The sequence below is a fragment of the Eleginops maclovinus genome, chromosome 24, assembly GCF_036324505.1.
Source record: "Eleginops maclovinus isolate JMC-PN-2008 ecotype Puerto Natales chromosome 24, JC_Emac_rtc_rv5, whole genome shotgun sequence".
Classification (NCBI taxonomy): Eukaryota; Metazoa; Chordata; class Actinopteri; order Perciformes; family Eleginopidae; genus Eleginops; species Eleginops maclovinus.
In genome coordinates, this window is record NC_086372.1 from 10,391,139 (window position 1) to 10,410,809 (window position 19,671).

Consider the following 19,671-nt stretch of genomic DNA (forward strand, 5'->3'; position numbering starts at 1 on the left):
GTTATGCATACAGCTTGTGAGGCAATACCTGTGTAAAACCAAATACAGCTGAATTTGTAGCAGTGTTGTACCAGGGGAAAGCACATACTGTAGATGCTGCATGAGAGCCTCGACAACATACATGTCTTACTGTTAAAACCGCCTTTTGTAATAAATGCATTTGGATATTTGCAGCTCATATTGCACATACACACGTATTCAAACATATAGCATCTGCCTAAAAGACAGCACTGTGTCTTGTGATTACAGAAAGTGCTGATGCAATTCTGTGTACTAAATGCATGTCTTACATTATCTGGTTGTTTTCATCGTAGGCTACGATTTTTGTCACCTCCCAGTCCCCTGACGTTAAGTGCCGAACTTCATCCTTGTCACTTCGTAACTGAAACAGAAATGGATCAGAGGTTTGGAAACAGGAGAAAGGAACAACCATCTCTTGGTCGATTTAAGTCCTTTATTGTCACCTTCTTAGTGAACATTGTGATGTGGTTGAAGTCTCCCTGCCCTCCTTGCTTCACAGGCAGAGAGAGAAAGAACCTGCTCCTGTCTTTGGAGAACAGCGGCTCCTGTCCCTGCACACGGAGGTGACACACTTTATGCATGAACGCTTCCTGCTGCACCCTCCCCCCTCCCCCTAATAATGGACCTCATATTGCAGAGAGGATATAAAGTCGGAACATTATTGTTGTTATGAGAAATGTCTGTATTGAGGTTTACCTGAAAGGACAGCCATGTCCCTGAAGAGTCCTCCTGTCTCTGAATTAAGCAGGAGAAAATGGAATACAGCTTCAAAAAGGATGATATGAAATAAAGACGTGATCTTGAGAGCTGTAAAGCACATTCCACCCATGTCCTATGCTTTGAAGGGGTCCTGATCAAACGAGTAATGCCATTAACCCTAACCACCATTTGTTTTTAAGGGAAATGTGGTCTATTGTCTTCTGCAGCAGCTCAGGGTCTGTCCTTCACACACTGTTGTGTTTATGTTATGCATGTCTGTGCAGTATTCAGATGCTTTACTTAACAAAAAGTAGCAACACTATTCTGTTTGTACCCTTTCGAGATACACCCAATGGCCACTTTATTAGGTACACCTGTTCACCTGCTCGATAACGCCAATATCTAATCAGCCAATCACATGGCAGCAACTCACTGCATTTAGGCATGCAGACATGGTCAAGACGACCTGGTGAAGTTCAAAGTTGTTGCTGACCATGTCCATCTCTTTGTGACCACAGTGTCTCCATCTTCTGATGCTCCTCATAACTATGGTTGGGTAAAGTACAGTGTTTACTTTTAGAGTAGTAGCAGTCCGAAGTAGCCTAACGCTAAACCAGTACTAGTACCTAGGAATTTAAATCAAGTACTTTTTATTACTGGTCATTTTCCCCCATCTTTGACCCCATCCTCTGAAGCACATCACCCACCTGCACACACACTCCGATGGTGGCGTCGCAAACTGTGAGCACTGATGCATTCTGGGAGCGGTTGACCCACCGAACTGCCAGGTGAGTATTACTGATCCACTTCACCATGGTGACGTAGAAATCACTGCAGAGGAGCAAAGACAGGAGTCAGACTGTGTGTGTGTGTGTGTGTGTGTGTGTGTGTGTGTGTGTGTGTGTGTGTGTGTGTGTGTGTGTGTGTGTGTGTGTGTGTGTGTGTGTGTGTGTGTGTGTGTGTGTGTGTGTGTGTGTGTGTGTGTGTGTGTGTGTGTGTGTGTGTGTGTGTGTGTGTTACCTGAGTTTCAGCTGATCAGGAGGCTGCAGTTCTTGAGTGTGTGTCGATCCGTACAGGTTGACCACCAACAGCTTGACCTCTGGGTTTCTCTGTCCGGCCTGCAGTGGATAGGAAAGTGTGAACCCTTCAGAGTCTCCTGTTTTTATGCATGAATTGGTCTTTAAAAGGGATCTGATCTTCACCAAAGTCACAGGTGCAGACAAACACGTGTACTTGCATGATGAACAACAGCAGTGTCATTTCACTGACTTGAATTTATTCCCAACCTAGCTTTGAGTAGTTGATGAAAGTTAAAGCTTGCAAAGTGAGCAGACAACGTGACATCTGTATTTTTTCCTGACGTATGTTCAACAGACTTTATTACACACAGTGCACCTGCAGCAGGCTCACCATAGGATATGGGTATTGGAGTCCTCTGGGGTAGGTGCTGCCGGTAAACTGGGGGAGAACCATGTTGGGAACCAGCGTGTCGTTGATGCAGAGGAAAGCAAGCCTCTCTCCGTCAGGAGACCACCAGTGAGCCAGGTGAGTGTGCAGGATCTCCTCTGATGAGAAAAAAGACACAAATAATCCACGCTCCTCTCAATGTGTCGTTCAAACACCCTTTCTGACTCAGTACAGTACTCTGCTGGTTCTCTGCACCTGTAGTTCAGCTTCAGAATAAATAATGCTACTTTCATACAAACACAAGTTAAAGTGAGCAGGAGAAAATAATAACATGATAAAAGTAAGCTAAACGCTGCAATGAAACATGTATTCAGGCTAAAGTAAAAGTGTGCACATTGTTCAATCTGTAACAAAAACAATGTCAAACACGAGGAGGGAAATTACTGGCTCTTTCTTCCCTTCCCTGTCCCAACGTCCGCTGTGGCTACAGTCTAAAGTAAATGCTAATTAAAAAGAGGAAACGCAGCTCGCAGTTCATCCACAAACAGAAACTATGTTCCCCATCTGTGTTTGTGCACCCCCACATCGCTGAATGTTTGCACAGCGACTTAATGGATCGTAGAGGCTTGTTTTTGATTTCTCATTGCCATTCTGCAGAGTTCGTCTAGTCTGCTCTGATGGATTCATTTTAAAGCAAAAACAAATCTTTCAAACTGCTGAAGTGACGAGGCAAAACATTACATCCCGAGCCACTAAATCACACACCTTCGTACAACCAGTCGGCCAGGCCGTTGTAGACGACCCCCTCCTGTCCAGAGGAGGTGATCCTCAGGGAGTTGCTCCTCACATCGGACTGGTAGTAGATGTTGTTCTCAAAGATGAAGATCTGCAGAGAGAGGGATAACGCATGATGCAGCTTATTTCATTAGTCGTGGCAGGTACTTTCTGCTGAGCGAGTTTTCTCTTAGGGTCCCTCTCTGATGAGGTCTGTTTGGCCTCGCTGTATCTCCACGTGCATGTTTGCGCTTCCTCTCCCATCGCTGTTTTAATATTTGCGTTTGCAAATACAAACAGGATCAGCCCAACACACCCTGCAGGATCACCTGAATTAATTTCTCCCTGTTTTGTGAAGTTATTTATTTTCCACTGCTCTGCTCTGAATACCCATTAGTCACAGAGCACACATTTGGAGTTGAGAAAGTTTACCCGGAATAAACTAAAGGACACACCGAGCAGATGATAGGGGCATCAAACTGCAACACTGACCTACAGGAAGGATCTGAATGTGGGATTGTTTTAATCAGCATTATTATTATTCTTTATGAAACAATATCCATGTATTGAAAGCCATCTCAAAAACAGGGATGATTTGACAGGGACATCTGCAGGTACACACAGAGCAAACCGTCTCATCACACAGTATAGAGAAATCTAACACACAACGTAAATACCAGCTCAACTAAACAATTATAGTTCATTATTTTCAAAAACACAAGAGTCAGAGTAAAGAAACATAATGCAAGTCTTAAAGCATATTCAAATGCCCGACGACAAGCAAACTAAAGAAAGACAATAACAGCATTCAGGCTGTAAATATGCATCAACAGTAAAAACAAGCAAAGTATTGAAGGCTAAAAACTGGATATGAAGCAGAGGAACTCTATATAAGGAATGTATGAAGTGATTTGACCTGCTGCACACCAATCAATCTAGCTGAAGTGAGTAATGCTATTAATGAACAATAATGGAATACATTGAGTGCATGTCGTGCTATTCCAGGAACATCTGTCACTACGTAGCCAACAAGTCTGCGGAGGCATCCTGAGTGTAATGTTATGTAAAGACTGTCACAGCTGGAAGTTCGTCAGAGCAGAGCAGACGTCAACAGAGAAGACATCCCTCCAGAGTAAGGAGGAAGTGTGATTTCATATAAAAAACGCAGTAAGGAGAGGAAAACATGGAAAGCAATAGAAAGAATTGATCACTTAAAGCAACACTTACCAGCTGCTGTCCTTGTTTTCCCCAAGCTGCGTGTTGGAGCACCGCGTTGTGCACCTCCGGAGGATTCAGCTCCCATACCTCCCTGAGAAACACGCAGATTAAAAACAGTGTTACAAAACCCTGGCTGTTTTTAGAACGCCACTGTGTGCATGCATGCGAGTAAAGGGAATAACTCACCTGGTATAAATGTTGTAAACGATGTAAGACGACGTGTATGAATATCTGTACGTCTGCAACCAGAATTAAACTCGGTAAACTGCGAGCAATGTCAGTCATATGTTAAGCCAGCAAAACGAGGAACAGTAAGACTTCCTAATGAGGAGACAAAGCAGCTGGAGCAGCTCAACACTGGCAAAAGCAGGACAATAACACATAAGACTCATGGATAACAAAGGTTCTCTTTTCAGTGAATGCTGAACGACAAAACAGCGTCAGACATTTTCATGGTAAAAGTGTATTATACACATGTATCATTTAATGGCCGTTTCAGCTTTCTCAAATACGCTAAATGGACTGTACTTAATCCAAGGACAATGTCCATTCAGCTGTATTACTTATGATTCAATGAAAAGAAAAAGAATATGTATGTATATTGACGTGTAGCTTTGGGATCCACTTTGTCTGACGGTATGTATCATATATATTATGCATCAGCTTTCTCCAGCTCTTCTCTAAAGCATGGTTGAACTGAATGAAATATGTAGACTCCTTTACATCAAACAGAAAACCTCTGAAGATACACATTTCACGTATTCAGACATGTGCTGCTTTGGGATTTAGATATTAGATTCACTTTTGGGGCCAAAAATCCACAAAATACGAAACTAAATGTTGAATAAAGTACAGAAGGGGTGTTTTTGATCAATATGCATCCATCCTATACTGCAGGACAAACACACTAGTTTTGTAACACCAGTCTCGATGCTTCTGTTTGCAAACACTGGATAAGAGGTTTCGACCGTGATGAGCTGTTCATGTTGACACACACAGAAAAAGGGAAAATGCACCAAACCACAAATACATCCACACCTGTTTGGTGCAGGTGGTGGAATTTGTTTTGTGCTTGTGTGAAGGATTCACCAGCAGTGAACGTGGCCTCGCAACTTTCAATTATCCAGAAAGCAGCAGAGCCAATCTTTCCAATTCAATTCCAATTTTAAGAAAACAGTGCAGCAAAAGGCTCTTCAAAGAACAAAAGAGCGTAATTATGAATGAAAACAAGCACATCACAAACTTGAGGACGCACAGACAGGATGTGTGTGGGTTTGTTTTGCATGCGAGTCCGTTCGGCATTTGCACATGAAAAATGTAAATAACAGCCGGGCAGGAATTATACAGAAACGCAAAAAGGACGGCTGGTAACGTTGACAGCTTGTGTGGACACAAAACAAGGCTTTTGTGATCCTTCATGTTAAAATGTTGATTTACAAACTGTGGTTTTTCTTTTAAAACTCACCTGTTTGACGTCGTAAGCGAAGAGCGCGTACTTCAGATCTGCAGAGAGCGAGTACTTCACCACCTTGAAGGCCACCTAAGTGAAAAGAGAAATAGTTAGCAGAGCCATTCACAGAGTAAACACCTTCCTTTTGAACCCTCAGGGACATTTATTCAGTCACACAAAATAAAGTGCTTAAGTAACTGGAAAACTATATGTAAGTGTATAGTTGCCAACCTTGAGGCAACATACAAACTGTTTTGCATCTCTCTACGGAAAGGGATTTATATTGGACGGACTACATTGTTTTTTTGGGTCAGCTAACAACATCCTTCTAATTTCCAGCATTCATCCGCATGACAACCACAAAAAAAAAGACAGCAGGCAGAAACTAATCTAGCAAGCAAAAGGCCGTAAAACCACGAGCAGCCCCAGCAGGTTCTGACATTTCTAAGAGAGGACGGGAGACTTTTTATGGACGGCATTTGAAAGATGTTTTAGACCCAGAAGCCACAACTAATTTAAAAGTGATGGTCCTTTGGTATCTTGGAGTCAGAGTCTGAGTGTGTATTTTGTTTTTATACATTCTGCTTTTAGGCGTTTTCCCTTTCCTGTAGTGAGCCGGCCAGCTAACCAATCAGAGCAGACTGCGCTCTGGTTTCAGACAGAGGGTGAAAAGACGTGCTGCAGCACAGGCAGTATGAGAAACAGAGAGCTTTTGGAGACACAGTAGAGACACTAAATACTGATATGAAACCTGAAAGTTCAGCTATTTCCAGTTACATATTTTGAAAGGGTCAACTCTTAAACATCGAGGCCACCTTTGCTTTTTGATTGCATTTAGTAACTAAAAACATGGCCCAAAATCCCCATGAAATCCCATTATATGCTTCAACAATTCAGTCAAAAAAACGGCAAAAGGATAAGAGCCAACCGCCTTCAATGCTTAATGTAGAGGCCAAAAGGCTTTTAATACACACTCACTTTTAGATTACACATTGAAGCAGGATATTCAGAGTTTATAAACCTGACAAACAGGAAGTTGATCTGACAAGCTAAGAAATTATTTGATTGCATAAGCACCCATCTAGAATATTATTTCATGCGGTTCGCTCTCCTCCTGATGATCGTAGAGGTAAGACGAGGTGAGATTTAGCAGCATTAAAGCTCCTGCTACACAACGCTCTCTGCAGGATACTGTCACATCGTGAGTCTAGCAGCGTGATGAGGCGCAGCCGGCAGCTCCAACATGCTTCCTGCAGCCTCCGGGGATCCAATCACACCACAAAGACGAGAAGAAGATCCCTTTCTGTGCCTGTATCTGTGTTGAGGACTAGCTAGCAGCAACATATCAGAGGCCTAGTCCAACATGTGTTTTATTCCCACACACCTTCTCTCTGTTGAGTCTCTGATCTTTTACAGGGTTAGGGCTCTTGAGTTTTTCTAAAAGGTAATCTGAGTACTTTCATCATTTTTGATGCATATGCCTAATGTACGGATATTCCTGCACAAAACAGGTGCAGAACATCCTATGTCTCACTAAATTAATGGGTAAATATGCTGCTTGTGTATTAGCTAGGCTTCAGAAAAGATTGAACTTAATCATATACAGAGTTTTATAATGTTTCATCTGCTCTATTTCATGTTTACCTATTGCTGAAATGGCAGTAACCAAATGCTCTCCTCTGAAATACAGCCTCCAAACATGCCTCAGCTAAAACTTCCTTAAATCTACCTTAATTCTTAAAGAAAACTCAATTTGAAAGAACAAAATAAGGAGAAAAAGGAGTAAAAAAATACTAACAAACGTGCTGTTGGCCAGGATGAATTCCGTCTCGTTGGAGGCGAAGTTGAACTTGATAACGTGGCCGTCGCGGTTCCTGTACACCACCTCTGAATCTGAGGGAGAAAACACACACATATCCATACTTACAATGATTAAGTGTCCCGTTACACATGTCATTGGGAGGTTCCTGGAATGATCAACTATCAGACAGAGAATATACACTGCCCGGCCAAAAAGGGTCCCCACCTGGATTTAACTAAGCAAATAGGATAGAGCCTCCCATTGGATAATTACTGCAGGGGTGATTATGTTTCAGCTGGCAGCAAGTTATTGAACCCTAACTGATGCAGAGAGGAGCTTCTCATCTGTTCAACAGTCATGGCGAAAGACATGTCCTGTGGTCGTGGAAAAGATGGTGATCTGTTTCAGAAGGGTCAAATTATTGGCATCAAGCAGAGCTAACATCTAAGGAGATTACTGAAATACTAAAATGGGGTTAAGAACTGTCCACCGCATTATTAAAGACTGGAAGGACAGTGGGGGACATCCTCTTCCAGGGAGGAGTGAGGTCAGAAAAAGATCCTGAATGATCGTGATCGGCGATCCCTTAAACGTTTGGTGAAATCTAATGGTAGAAAAACAACAGTAGAACTCACGGCTAAGTTTAGCTGTGACAGAGAGAGCATTTTCACACGCACAATGCGGAGGGAACTCAAGGGAGTGGGACTAAACAGCTGGGTAGCCGTAAGAAAACCACTTCTCAGTGAAGCTAATCGGCTTCAGTTTGGTAGGGAGCGTAAAGATTGGTGAAGGTGTGGTCTGATGAGTCCAGACCCTGTTCCAGAGTGATGGGGGATCAGGGTAAGAAGAGAGGCGGCTGAAGTGATGCCCCCATCATGCCTAGTGCCTACTGTACCAGCCTGGGGGGGCAGGGCTATGATCTGGGGGGCTGCAGTTGGTCTGGTCTAGGTTCAGCAACCCAAAGAATGAGGTCAGCTGACTCCCTGAATATCCTGAAGGACCAGGTTATTCCATCAGTGGGTTTCTTCTCCCCTGATGGAGCGGGCATGTTCCAAGAGGACAATGCCAGGATCCATCGGCTCAGATTGTGAAAGACACACAGGGAAATGTCATTTACAATTTTGGACAACAAAAGACAGAGGACAACAGAGGAAGTATACAGTCTTTTAAAGAAGTTCTTAAGAGCAACCAGAGTAATACACATGGAGATTCATTTACATATTTTGGGTTTATTTTTCTTCCAATTAGCCGCCAGTAAATCTCCTGAAAGAAGATCAAAAGGGAAGGCACTCAAGTGAAGACTTAAGGAAAGCTCAGGTAGGAAGCATTTCGTTTATTTCTTGGACTTAGCATCTCTGGCTATAGAGGTACAATGTATGAATCGTGCACGTGAGCCAATCATCGTTCTTTTTACTCTGATGTGACACATGTAGCTTTCAACACCTAATGAAAATTCAAGCATGAGAGCTGCCCGTTCTCGTGCAGCACTGAGTGATTCCCTCCCCTGCAATCAGCTGAAAATTCACTCCAAATGAATTTCAGGAATTCAAAGAGAGGACAGTGAGGAGCACAGCTGCCTCTGGTTCAGTGTGACAAGCATGTTCAGTATTTGAAAGAGTCTGATTCAATCATTCAAAGTCATGTTTTGCAGAAAGAGATAGAATAAGATGAATCGATTCCTTTAAGAGAAAGCCAGGACTGCATGAGTGTGTGTGTGTGTGTGTGTGTGTGTTGGCTAAATGGTTATGTGTGTGTTGTTGTGAATAACAAACATTCCCCATGGATTGATAGGCAGACTCTGATTCCCCAATGTAATAGAAATCAGAGTCTGTGATTTTCTTTCTTCTTCTGCAAAAAGGAACTGAAATATGAGCATGATACGCTTTAACATCAAATTGCCCTGAAGAGCAAGTGTGTGATTTTAAGGAAGTGTTCCAGGAGTCCAATTAAAAGCAGATTTTTCAACCTAGTGCCTGGAAAAAGCAGCAGTCAGTATAGCTGGTCTAATAGAAAGCAATTAAAAGGTGGATATAAGGTTATATGGTAGTTTTCTAGTAAGGACTTCATAGATAAAAAGATACCGATGAATATAACGTCTCTATTTGAGAGAAAACTACAAGCAAATAAAAGCAACATTTACGGGTTTAGACCTACTTCCTGGAAAACAGAGCCAGTCAAACGCGTTGTTGGATTTATAGTTTACGCTTTTATTTTGAAATGTATCTTGTTTTGTCACTTCCTGTCTTGTGTGTTTACTTCCTGTCTTTAGTTTCCCTCCTGTCTGTGATCGTGTTCACCTGTTGCCCCTGTGTGTCTCCTCCCCCTTCCCAGCTGTTTCTTGCCTTGTGATTACCCTCCTCTGTATTTAGTCTGGGCTTTCCTTTGTGCTCTTTGTCGTGTCGTCGTGGTTGTTGGTCGTTTGCCTGTTCCCTGAACCCTTTTGGATCTCCCTTTTTCAGCCTCCCTCTTCCACTGGTTTGTCCCGTGTTTTAATTTGATACTTTTCCTTAGTTTGACCTTTTGTCTGCATTTTTGTTAACAGCCTTTTTATAAATGAAAGCTCGCCCTTCGTTACACGTGTTTGTGAGTATTATTAGACCTGCTGAAAGTAAATACACGTCTATTTCTAATGAAAATCAACATTGTAACCAAGCAAATATAATGAACATTGAAACTGACTGTGGGCCCGTAGCTAACGACTAACATTTATATTATTCCTTCCAAATTCAAATGCATTTTAAATATAATAATATTACATTGATACCTTGATATTCATCTCATTTGTCCATTAATTGCATTCCATTAGCTCTCCTTTCTTTCCTCTATTTACATCATTTTCTTATTCCTCTCTCATGATAAATGCACGCCGGGTCGTCTGTTGTGTCAACCTCATTGCAATCATGTTCGCCAGTGCTTTGAAGCACCGCCGTACTATGAGCTCACACCTCTAGTAAGTACCTGGTGTTTGTTCATCCATGGTCAATCAAAATGTCGACAAAAGCGGGTTAGTATGCCATTTGGCAGAACTATGGATCCAATCCTAAAATACTTGATTTTGTCACGTAACGCTGCTTCTCCTCCGCTGGAAAATAAATATGCACATTTTCCAGTAAGAGATTATTAGACGCCAATAAATATCACGTCTTTCTTCTAATGAAAATCAACATTGTAGAACCAAGGCAAATATAATGAACATTGAAAACTGACTGTGGGCCCCCGGAGAGGCCTAACGAGCTGAACACCTTCTTCAATAGGTTCATTTCACATTTCTCCTATTCAATATTCCATTCCTCTAACACCTAATGTACATAATATCCTACTTTATATCTATGTGCTTTGTTTATATTTCATCTCATTTTGTCTTCATTTTTATTGCTATTTTTCATTGAGCTCTCTCTCTCTCTCTCTCTTTCTCTCTCTCTTTCTCTCTTTCTCTCTCATTCTCTCTCTCTCATGAATAATGCATCATTCCTGCCTCATATGGGTCAATGCTAAAGATGTAGCCTGTTGTTTGTGCAAACCTCATTAGCAATCATGTATCACAGACCAAGTAGCTTGAAGCACCCAGCCGTACTATGCCACACACACACCATCTCTTATGTAAGTACCTGGATGTTTCCTTCATCCATGGCTTAATCTAAACAAGCTCGGCTCTACATTAAGAAAACACAATCGCTCCGTGAATAATTCACAGCATGTAAAAATAGATATAAGATATAATGAAATCGTCTCCGCTGACAGATTATTGTATGATTCAAGAGTCGCTGAGGCATCCGTAACGACATGATGCAAGAAAATCAGTATTAAGCAAACGCAGCTGTGTATATAAAACACTGTGTTTCTGCACCACGGCCCAGCAGACCCTGCAGAGTTAACAGTCAGATGTGTTTGATTATGTTTGCCTTCATAGTAGTACAATAAAAAGATGCTGGACAACTCAGCATGGATATTGTGATTGCTATAATTTTAACAAAAATAATAACTGTTTGTAACACTTTGGATCTTAAGTGTAAGAAGAGTGAAAGTGCAAGGTCATATCAGAGCCCATATTAGAGCCCATATCAGAGCCCATATCAGAGCTCATATCAGAGCCCATATCAGAGCTCATATCAGAGCCCATATCAGAGCCCATATTAGAGCCCATATTAGAGCCCATATCAGAGCCCATATCAGAGCTCATATCAGAGCTCATATCAGAGGTCATAACAGAGCCCATATCAGAGCTCATATCAGAGCTCATATCAGAGCTCATATCAGAGGTCATAACAGAGCCCATATCAGAGCTCATATCAGAGCTCATATCAGAGCCCATATCAGAGCCCATATCAGAGCTCATATCAGAGCTCATATCAGAGCCCATATCAGAGCCCATATCAGAGCTCATATCAGAGCTCATATCAGAGCTCATATCAGAGCTCATATCAGAGCTCATATCAGAGCTCATATCAGAGCCCATATCAGAGCTCATATCAGAGCCCATATCAGAGCTCATATCAGAGCTCATATCAGAGGTCATAACAGAGCCCATATCAGAGCTCATATCAGAGCTCATATCAGAGCCCATATCAGAGCCCATATCAGAGCTCATATCAGAGCTCATATCAGAGCCCATATCAGAGCCCATATCAGAGCCCATATCAGAGCCCATATCAGAGCTCATATCAGAGCTCATATCAGAGCTCATATCAGAGCTCATATCAGAGGTCATAACAGAGCCCATATCAGAGCTCATATCAGAGCTCATATCAGAGCCCATATCAGAGCCCATATCAGAGCTCATATCAGAGCTCATATCAGAGCCCATATCAGAGCCCATATCAGAGCCCATATCAGAGCCCATATCAGAGCTCATATCAGAGCTCATATCAGAGCTCATATCAGAGCTCATATCAGAGCCCATATCAGAGCTCATATCAGAGCCCATATCAGAGCCCATATCAGAGCTCATATCAGAGCTCATATCAGAGCCCATATCAGAGCCCATATCAGAGCCCATATCAGAGCTCATATCAGAGCCCATATCAGAGCCCATATCAGAGCTCATATCAGAGCTCATATCAGAGCCCATATCAGAGCCCATATCAGAGCTCATATCAGAGCCCATATCAGAGCCCATATCAGAGCTCATATCAGAGCCCATATCAGAGCCCATATCAGAGCCCAGAGCCCATATCAGAGCCCATATCAGAGCCCATATCAGAGCTCATATCAGAGCTCATATCAGAGCCCATATCAGAGCCCATATCAGAGCCCATATCAGAGCCCATATCAGAGCTCATATCAGAGCCCATATCAGAGCCCATATCAGAGCCCATATCAGAGCTCATATCAGAGCCCATATCAGAGCCCATATCAGAGCCCATATCAGAGCCCAGAGCCCATATCAGAGCTCATATCAGAGCCCATATCAGATGTTCTATCTGAGAACACATGGTGTCCACTAAAGATAACTGACACTGAAGTTTAATGTAGAAAAACCCATTTTGCTGTCCTGATCCAAACATATAAAGGGCATCATGTTACTTTTCTTAGAGTGCACATAGCACGTTTCATGTGGTTTTGACTTTAGATAACTTTACTAGTGAGATAAACGGGTGCTTGTCAGTGGATATTGTTACCTTTTGGACAGAGCCAGGCTAGCAGTTTCAATCTGTTTCCAGTCTGCTTACTGAATCAAATCTTATCTAAACTCACAGGAAGATAGTCAATACAATTTCATCTAAAAACTAAAACAAGGTGTTCAAACATGTGGTTCTTCCCCCTCAGGAGACTCCCAACAATACCAATACTCAGGATGTGATTTATTTGCAATTATCTCTCTTCTGTGTTCTGAATGTCCCTCTGCAGAAGCGTGCTGTGTGACTCAGGAAACGGATTTAGCCGCTGATGTGCTGGATGGTTTTGCTCTGGTTACCTGACAGGTTCGGGAATATCATCATAATGAGATTCAGCTCTGGTTTTAAACTGGAGGAGCTGCAATCTCACATCTTAATTATCCCTTATAATATTTAGTTCTGAAGTGTTAGGACGTGGTTTCCACATCCCAAGCCTCTCTTCGGCAAGTGTCTCTTGTGCTGTTAAATATTGTGTGACTGATGTTAAAGGAGAAGAGGAAATGAGTTTGAGAAGGAGCAATTTCCATTAGGTATGTGTTTAAAATACAACCACCACCAGGAGGCCCCGCGGTACATTTTCAATCATACTTGTTGTCACAGCCGGTCTACATTAGATTTACGCCACACAACATGTCAGAAGGTAATCTTCAAACTGTATCATCAATACATTAAATACAGAAGTAATGGGGCAGCTGACCCTGCAGGGTGAAAAAAATCATTATTGCGACACAAACAAGCCACTTCTCCCTCTCCCAGGTGATGTAATGCAGCCTTCGGCTAACAGCTAACTAATGCAGTCCATCATTTCATGACTTGTATGATCTGAGGGATGGTGTTTCAGAAGCTTCTGATTTGCACACTGAGCAGGTAGCTGTATGCAGGAGCTGTTTCTGCAGGAAATAGCCGCAGGCTGCGTGCTGAAAATCCTTTTTTGGGGAGTGATTTACCAAAATAAGTTGCTAGAATGGAAACCAAATCACTGGACATCATTAACCAAAACTTATTTAGAGGAAATGTCTTCTGAAAATCCCTCTTGTGCAGTTCTTACAAAAGAAAAGGCATCACACCAAGCACCTGGATAAAGGACACCTGTCCACAGTCAATACATCAGATTACAACTTCTCCACGAGGACCAGAGACAGGTCTGTGATCATGGTGAACCTAATCTGTAAGGAGATCAGGGACAAGATGGTAGACCTGCACAATGCTGGGATAGAAGACAAGACCACCAGCAGCAGCCTGGTGAGAGAGAGACACCTGGTCTGATTATTAGAAGATGGAAGAAGCACAAATTGACCACCAATCTCCCTCGGTCTGGGGCTCCACGATCAGTGATCCTGAGAAAGGTGAGGGGTCAGCCAAGAACTACAGGAGGGACTGGGTAATGATCTGAAGGCAGCTGGGACCACAGTCCCCAAGAACACTACTGGTAACACACTGCGCTGTAATGGATTCAAATCCTGCAGCGCCTCAAGGTCCCCTGCTGAAGAAGGCACATGTACAGGCCGTCTGAAGTCTGCCAGCGATCCTCTGAAGGGTCCAGAGGAGGCTGATGAGAAGGGGAGGAGCTCAGATGAGACCCATCAAGATCTTTGGGATCAACTCCACATGTCGTGTTTGGAGGAAGAGAAATGCTGCCTATGACCCAAGAACACCATCCCCAGCGTCCAGCATGGAGGTGGAGACATGATGCTCTGGGGGGGGGTTTCTCTGCTCAGGGGACAGGGCGGTTCACCGCATCGAGGGGAGGATGGAGGGGGCCAGGTATTGCAGAATATCGGCTGATAACTTCCTTCCCTCAGCCAGGACACTGAACATGGGACATGGATAGGTCTTCCAGCACGACAATGACCCAAAACATACGGCCAAGGCAACTAAGGAGGGGCTACAGAAGAAGCCCATTAAGGTGAGGGAGGGGCCTAGCCAGTCTCCGGACCTCCATCCCATAGAACATCTGTGGAGGGAGCTGAAGCTTCCAGTGGCCGAGCATCAGCCTCCAAACCTGAAGGATCTGGAGAGGATCTGCAGAGAGGAGAGGACCAAACCCCCTCCTGAGATGTGAGCAGACCTGGAGACCAACTACAGGAAGCACCTGCCCTCTGTGCTGTCCATCAAGGCTTTTATTTCCTCCACTGTATTTTTACAACATAATTACTTGATATTTGTACCTCTTTTAAAATGGATAAATACTATGCTAACACAGGAACACTAAATGCATCCTATATTTAGTGTCCTTTTACACATTGGTTTACTTGTTTGGCGTTCTCTTCCTGCAGATGGATGTTAAAGTGTGACGCTCCACCCTCTTTACACTTTCCTTTGGGTATTCTTGACTTAATTCTTTACATTTTTTTGTCCCCGCAATCTCATACTCTTGCTGGGATTGGCGTGGCGTTAATCAAGAAGAATCACACGCTTTTTTAATATGCAAGGACACTGGGATTTATCATGACAAACACAGGTGCATACAACCTGCAGTTTAGGACGCAGGAGTGAATCTGACTTTGAAAAAAAACTACACAAATTCAGTGAACGAGGTCCTGTGAGCTTAAGGCGCTAATGAGGCGAAGAATTGGGTGAAACTTGTGATCTGAAATCCTGTTGAGATCAAATGTGTGTCCCAGTCTTTAGGGAGTTCAATAAGCACACTGAAACATACGACTGTGTGAGTGTGACAGAGGCCGGCCTGACCTGAGCCCATAATGAAAAGCAACAGGCCACAGGACGCGTCATTAGTATCATCTCCCTGTGGAGCTGAAGGACGCAGCATGCAGGGGATCACATCCAGTCTCTAGAACGGTGTTATTTTTAATCCTCCACTTCCCTGAATTGACCGTTAAAGCTACAGTTCAGCCCTCTTCAGTGGTGGAAGAAGTAGTCAGATTTTATACTTGAGGGACCCAATTTGGCTAATCTTCCAGTTCATATTTGAGCATCTCTACTGGGACATGTCTCCATGCTTTAATGTTCAGAAAGCTCTTTATGTTTCTTATAATGCCTGTGCTGCAGCTCCTCTTTTCACCCTCTGTCTGAAAGCTGAGCCTAAAGGAAATACTATATTACATATACTCTGACTGTCATGTGACAACAAACCGTCTCTCTATTCGTCTCCTCCAGCCACAGCTGCTATTTTCTCTCCCCCTTTTTTCTCCTTCAATGTAAACACAATCTGTCACGCTGTCAGGACGCCAGCTAACACACATTGATATGCTCCACTTTAAGACCTGTATACGAGCCGGAACATGTGGAGGAGTGATTGCTCTCTGCATGGCGACCCAGTAAACCGCTCGGTCACATATCAAGACTCATGCTGGAACACCTCCGCCTTTTGTAACATGTGAGGAAGCTTTAATGAGGAGGTGTTGGCCAAGTGGCCTGCAGGGAGATTGTGGATGAGAAAGGTCAGAGAACTCAAGGGGAAGTAACGTTTCTCCTGCTGTGAGGAGAAAATGTCTGGAGAGCTTTGGATGTACTGCCTTTTATCATTTTGTAGGCAAGCGAGTGCGCACATGTACTCCATTTTTTTTCCTGTATCTCCAAGGACTTGTGGGTGTGCATCAATAATGATACTTTCTGCTGGTTTATTTTAAATCACCAGCTTTGTCCTGCAAGAAATTAGAAAAGAGTACAAAAAACAAGAGTCACTCCCTAAGAGTGATGATTTAACAATTCAGATTTATTTTCCAATTACGTTCCACATGAAAAGGCACTTTGGTGAAAAGGTCAAGGAAAAGATTGAGGATTGGGTTAAATAACAATAAACACTTCCTTTAATTTTCCTTTTAAGAATGAAACAAACCTTGAGTGGAACAAAGACTAAATGTTCATGGTGGTTTTGTTGCTCCAAGCAGAATATTAAAGTAGAAATCTCTGTCAGGGTAAACACAATTCCAGTTGGCAATAAAAAAGCATTTTTAATTATGGTGAATTAAACACCAACCAAGGTGGAATTTGATCTTTTAAAAACAGCATATATACTTCTGCAAAGTAATGATATATAAACCTAATTTCTAGCAGACATGGCTTATATTCATTTCCTTATGTTTATAGGAAGTAACATAACTTGGTTTTCAGACGGCTTTTAGGATACAAGACTTTTAATTACAATTTAAAAAGGAACATGATTTGCATTGGCTCCATGTTGAGGTTCATTTACACAAGTGGTGCTGCTTTAATGCAGGAGTGTAGCTAAAGGTGCACTCTGAGTTAAAGAACATTTAAAAGAATTGGATAGTTCTTCTATAGATCTATCTGTACTGGATTGCTTTTGATACTCTTAGTGATCGTAGTGGTCTGAATGTGTACAGCGGTGCAAGGTCTGCAACTGACCATTGCACGGCATTATAAATCAGCACTGATTATTAATTGGTTTACTATTATTAATGAACTATGGCTCATCACACTGTGGGAGGATGTTTGACCCCGAGTCACTGCAAGCTGTTCCTGATTCAACATGACACTGCGAGGCCATCTGTGTTTGAATCTGCAGATCAGCAGGACTTTGTGTGTACACACATTAGGGTGGTGAAGAATAACAGACTGATGTCAAGCATTAAATAAACATTTGAATTAAGTATTTATAGCAGACCTTTACATTCATTATCATTTTGGTTGAATCTAAATGATTTGCATTTAAGTTTTTTATGATTATTGTATTTTAGTTTCTATTCCTTGTTTATTCATTTTAACCCCTTAAAGGGTTGCAAACTTAAATCATCCAATGTTGATGTGAAACGTGCATGTGACCCTGAATGCATCATGGATGCCACAAAAAGTCCAAGCTATATGTAAGTATTTCTGCCAAAGATATTGTACTGAAGAGGAGAAAGCTTTGCATAAAACCCTTCCTTCCCTTTTTACAGACTATCTTCCCGGTGAATAAATGCTTTTCATATATCTTGGTGGAATGAAACCTCAGGTAGAGAGATTCTCATTTTCTGCTAATGCACTTCCCACAATGCTCTGAACTTTTTACTCCACATATCTTGTTTTTCCTCCCCTGGTAGGAAGATCATGTCCATCTTGGAATTTATCAGACAATATAAGCAAGTCAGCGCTGCCTAGCTCTGTGACGACTGATCCACTCGGTGCAAACTGCCGCCGCACGGAGTGGCAACCCTTCCCCGCGAGCTGAGGAGAAAGAGATGGGGACGCCATACCGGGGCAAGGCTGCGAGCAAGGAGGAGACGATACAGACCTGTCCTTCCTTCCGTCATCATGGGAAACGTAAGATCTCTCCCTAACAAGATGGACCAGCTAGCGGCGTTGACCCGGCATCAGAGGGGGTATCGGGAGAGCAGCATCATGGTGTTTACAGAGACGTGGCTAACGGAGCTAACCCCGGACACTCTGGGGACTTCAATCATGCCTCTCTCTCAAAAACTCTGCCCACATTCAAACAGTATGTCACCTGCACCACCAGAGACAACACAACACTGGACTTACTGTACGCCAACACCAAGGAGGCGTACAGCTCATCACCCCTTCCTCCCCTGGGCAGATCACCTCCTGCCCGTGTATCAACCTCTGGTCTACAGACAGCCGGTGCCCACACGCAGCGTGAAGAGGTGGTCTGAGGCGTCGGAAGAGGCCCTTAGAGACTGTTTCGACACTACTGCCTGGGATGTGTTCACTGACTCTCACGGGAGAACATCAGCAGCCTGACTGACTGCATAACGGACTACATCAACTTCTGTGAGGAAAACATCGTACCCACTGTACGGTGTTTTCCAAACAACACACCCTGGATTACCCCTGAGATAAAGGCTCTCCTGAAGGACAAAAAGAGGGCCTTCAGATCAGGCAGCACAGAGGAGCTGAAGGTGGTACAGAGGGAACTGAAGTGGAAGATCAGAGAGGGGAAACAGCTACAGGAAGAGGATGGAGGAACAGCTGCAGCAGAGGAACCTGAGCCGAGTCTGGAGAGGCCTGAAAACCATCTCTGGCTACACAGGGCCAGACTCCCAGGTCCGGGGGGGCCATCAGTGGGCAAACAACCTGAACATTTTCTTCAATAGATTTGATCAGTCAGGAGCCCCTTCCCCGACACATTCCCCCCTGCTGCACCCCCCATTGTTCCCACTGCCTGGAAATGGCCTGTAACCTCTCCCACCTCCACCCAGCCCCCAACCATCAGCTCACAGACATTTTCCACACTAGCCCTGTAACTTCTCCCCCCACAAACCCCCCGCCTGCTGACGGCACTTTGTCCCTCACAACCAACCAGCTGAGGAGGGAGCTGCAGAGGTGTAAGGCACGGAAGGCAGCAGGTCCAGTTCGCCTACCAGTCTGACATCGGGGTGGATGACGCTGTCATCTACCTGCTGCAGAGGTCCCTCTCCCACCTGGAGAAGGCTGGGGGCCCTGTGAGGATCTTTGATCTCTCCAGTGCCTTCAACACCATCCAGCCCCTGCTCCTGGGAGACAAGCTGCAGCTCTCGGGGGGGATCACCACCTCACCTCCTGGATCCTGGATCCTGGACTACCTCACCAACCGTCCACAGTACGTGAGGACCAGGGAGTGTCAATCAGACACCATCATCTGCAGTACGGGGGCCAGCACCACCCTCTACATTGCAGACTTCCCCCACAACACGCCGACCTGTCTCCTGCAGAAGTTCTCTGACGACTCCGCCATCGTCGGCATCATCTCCAATGAGGACGACAGGGAGTACTGGGAGCTGACG

General features: G+C 43.7%; 1 protein-coding gene across 2 annotated transcripts in view; it reads right to left on the bottom strand.

The window, feature by feature from the left end:
* The window catches only part of LOC134860735 (inactive dipeptidyl peptidase 10-like), a 51,326-nt gene that overhangs the window by 9,934 nt on the left and 21,721 nt on the right, over window positions 1–19,671 (bottom strand). For both annotated transcript variants that reach the window (XM_063877523.1, XM_063877524.1), the window contains exons 4-14: window positions 7,368–7,462; window positions 5,585–5,659; window positions 4,306–4,358; window positions 4,129–4,210; window positions 2,893–3,013; window positions 2,131–2,285; window positions 1,741–1,838; window positions 1,428–1,551; window positions 718–756; window positions 465–572; window positions 291–382 (exon numbers count right to left, since the gene is read on the bottom strand). In XM_063877523.1, coding sequence (XP_063733593.1) covers window positions 291–382; window positions 465–572; window positions 718–756; window positions 1,428–1,551; window positions 1,741–1,838; window positions 2,131–2,285; window positions 2,893–3,013; window positions 4,129–4,210; window positions 4,306–4,358; window positions 5,585–5,659; window positions 7,368–7,462 — 1,042 coding nt within the window. The remainder of the gene's footprint in view (window positions 1–290; window positions 383–464; window positions 573–717; window positions 757–1,427; window positions 1,552–1,740; window positions 1,839–2,130; window positions 2,286–2,892; window positions 3,014–4,128; window positions 4,211–4,305; window positions 4,359–5,584; window positions 5,660–7,367; window positions 7,463–19,671) is intronic.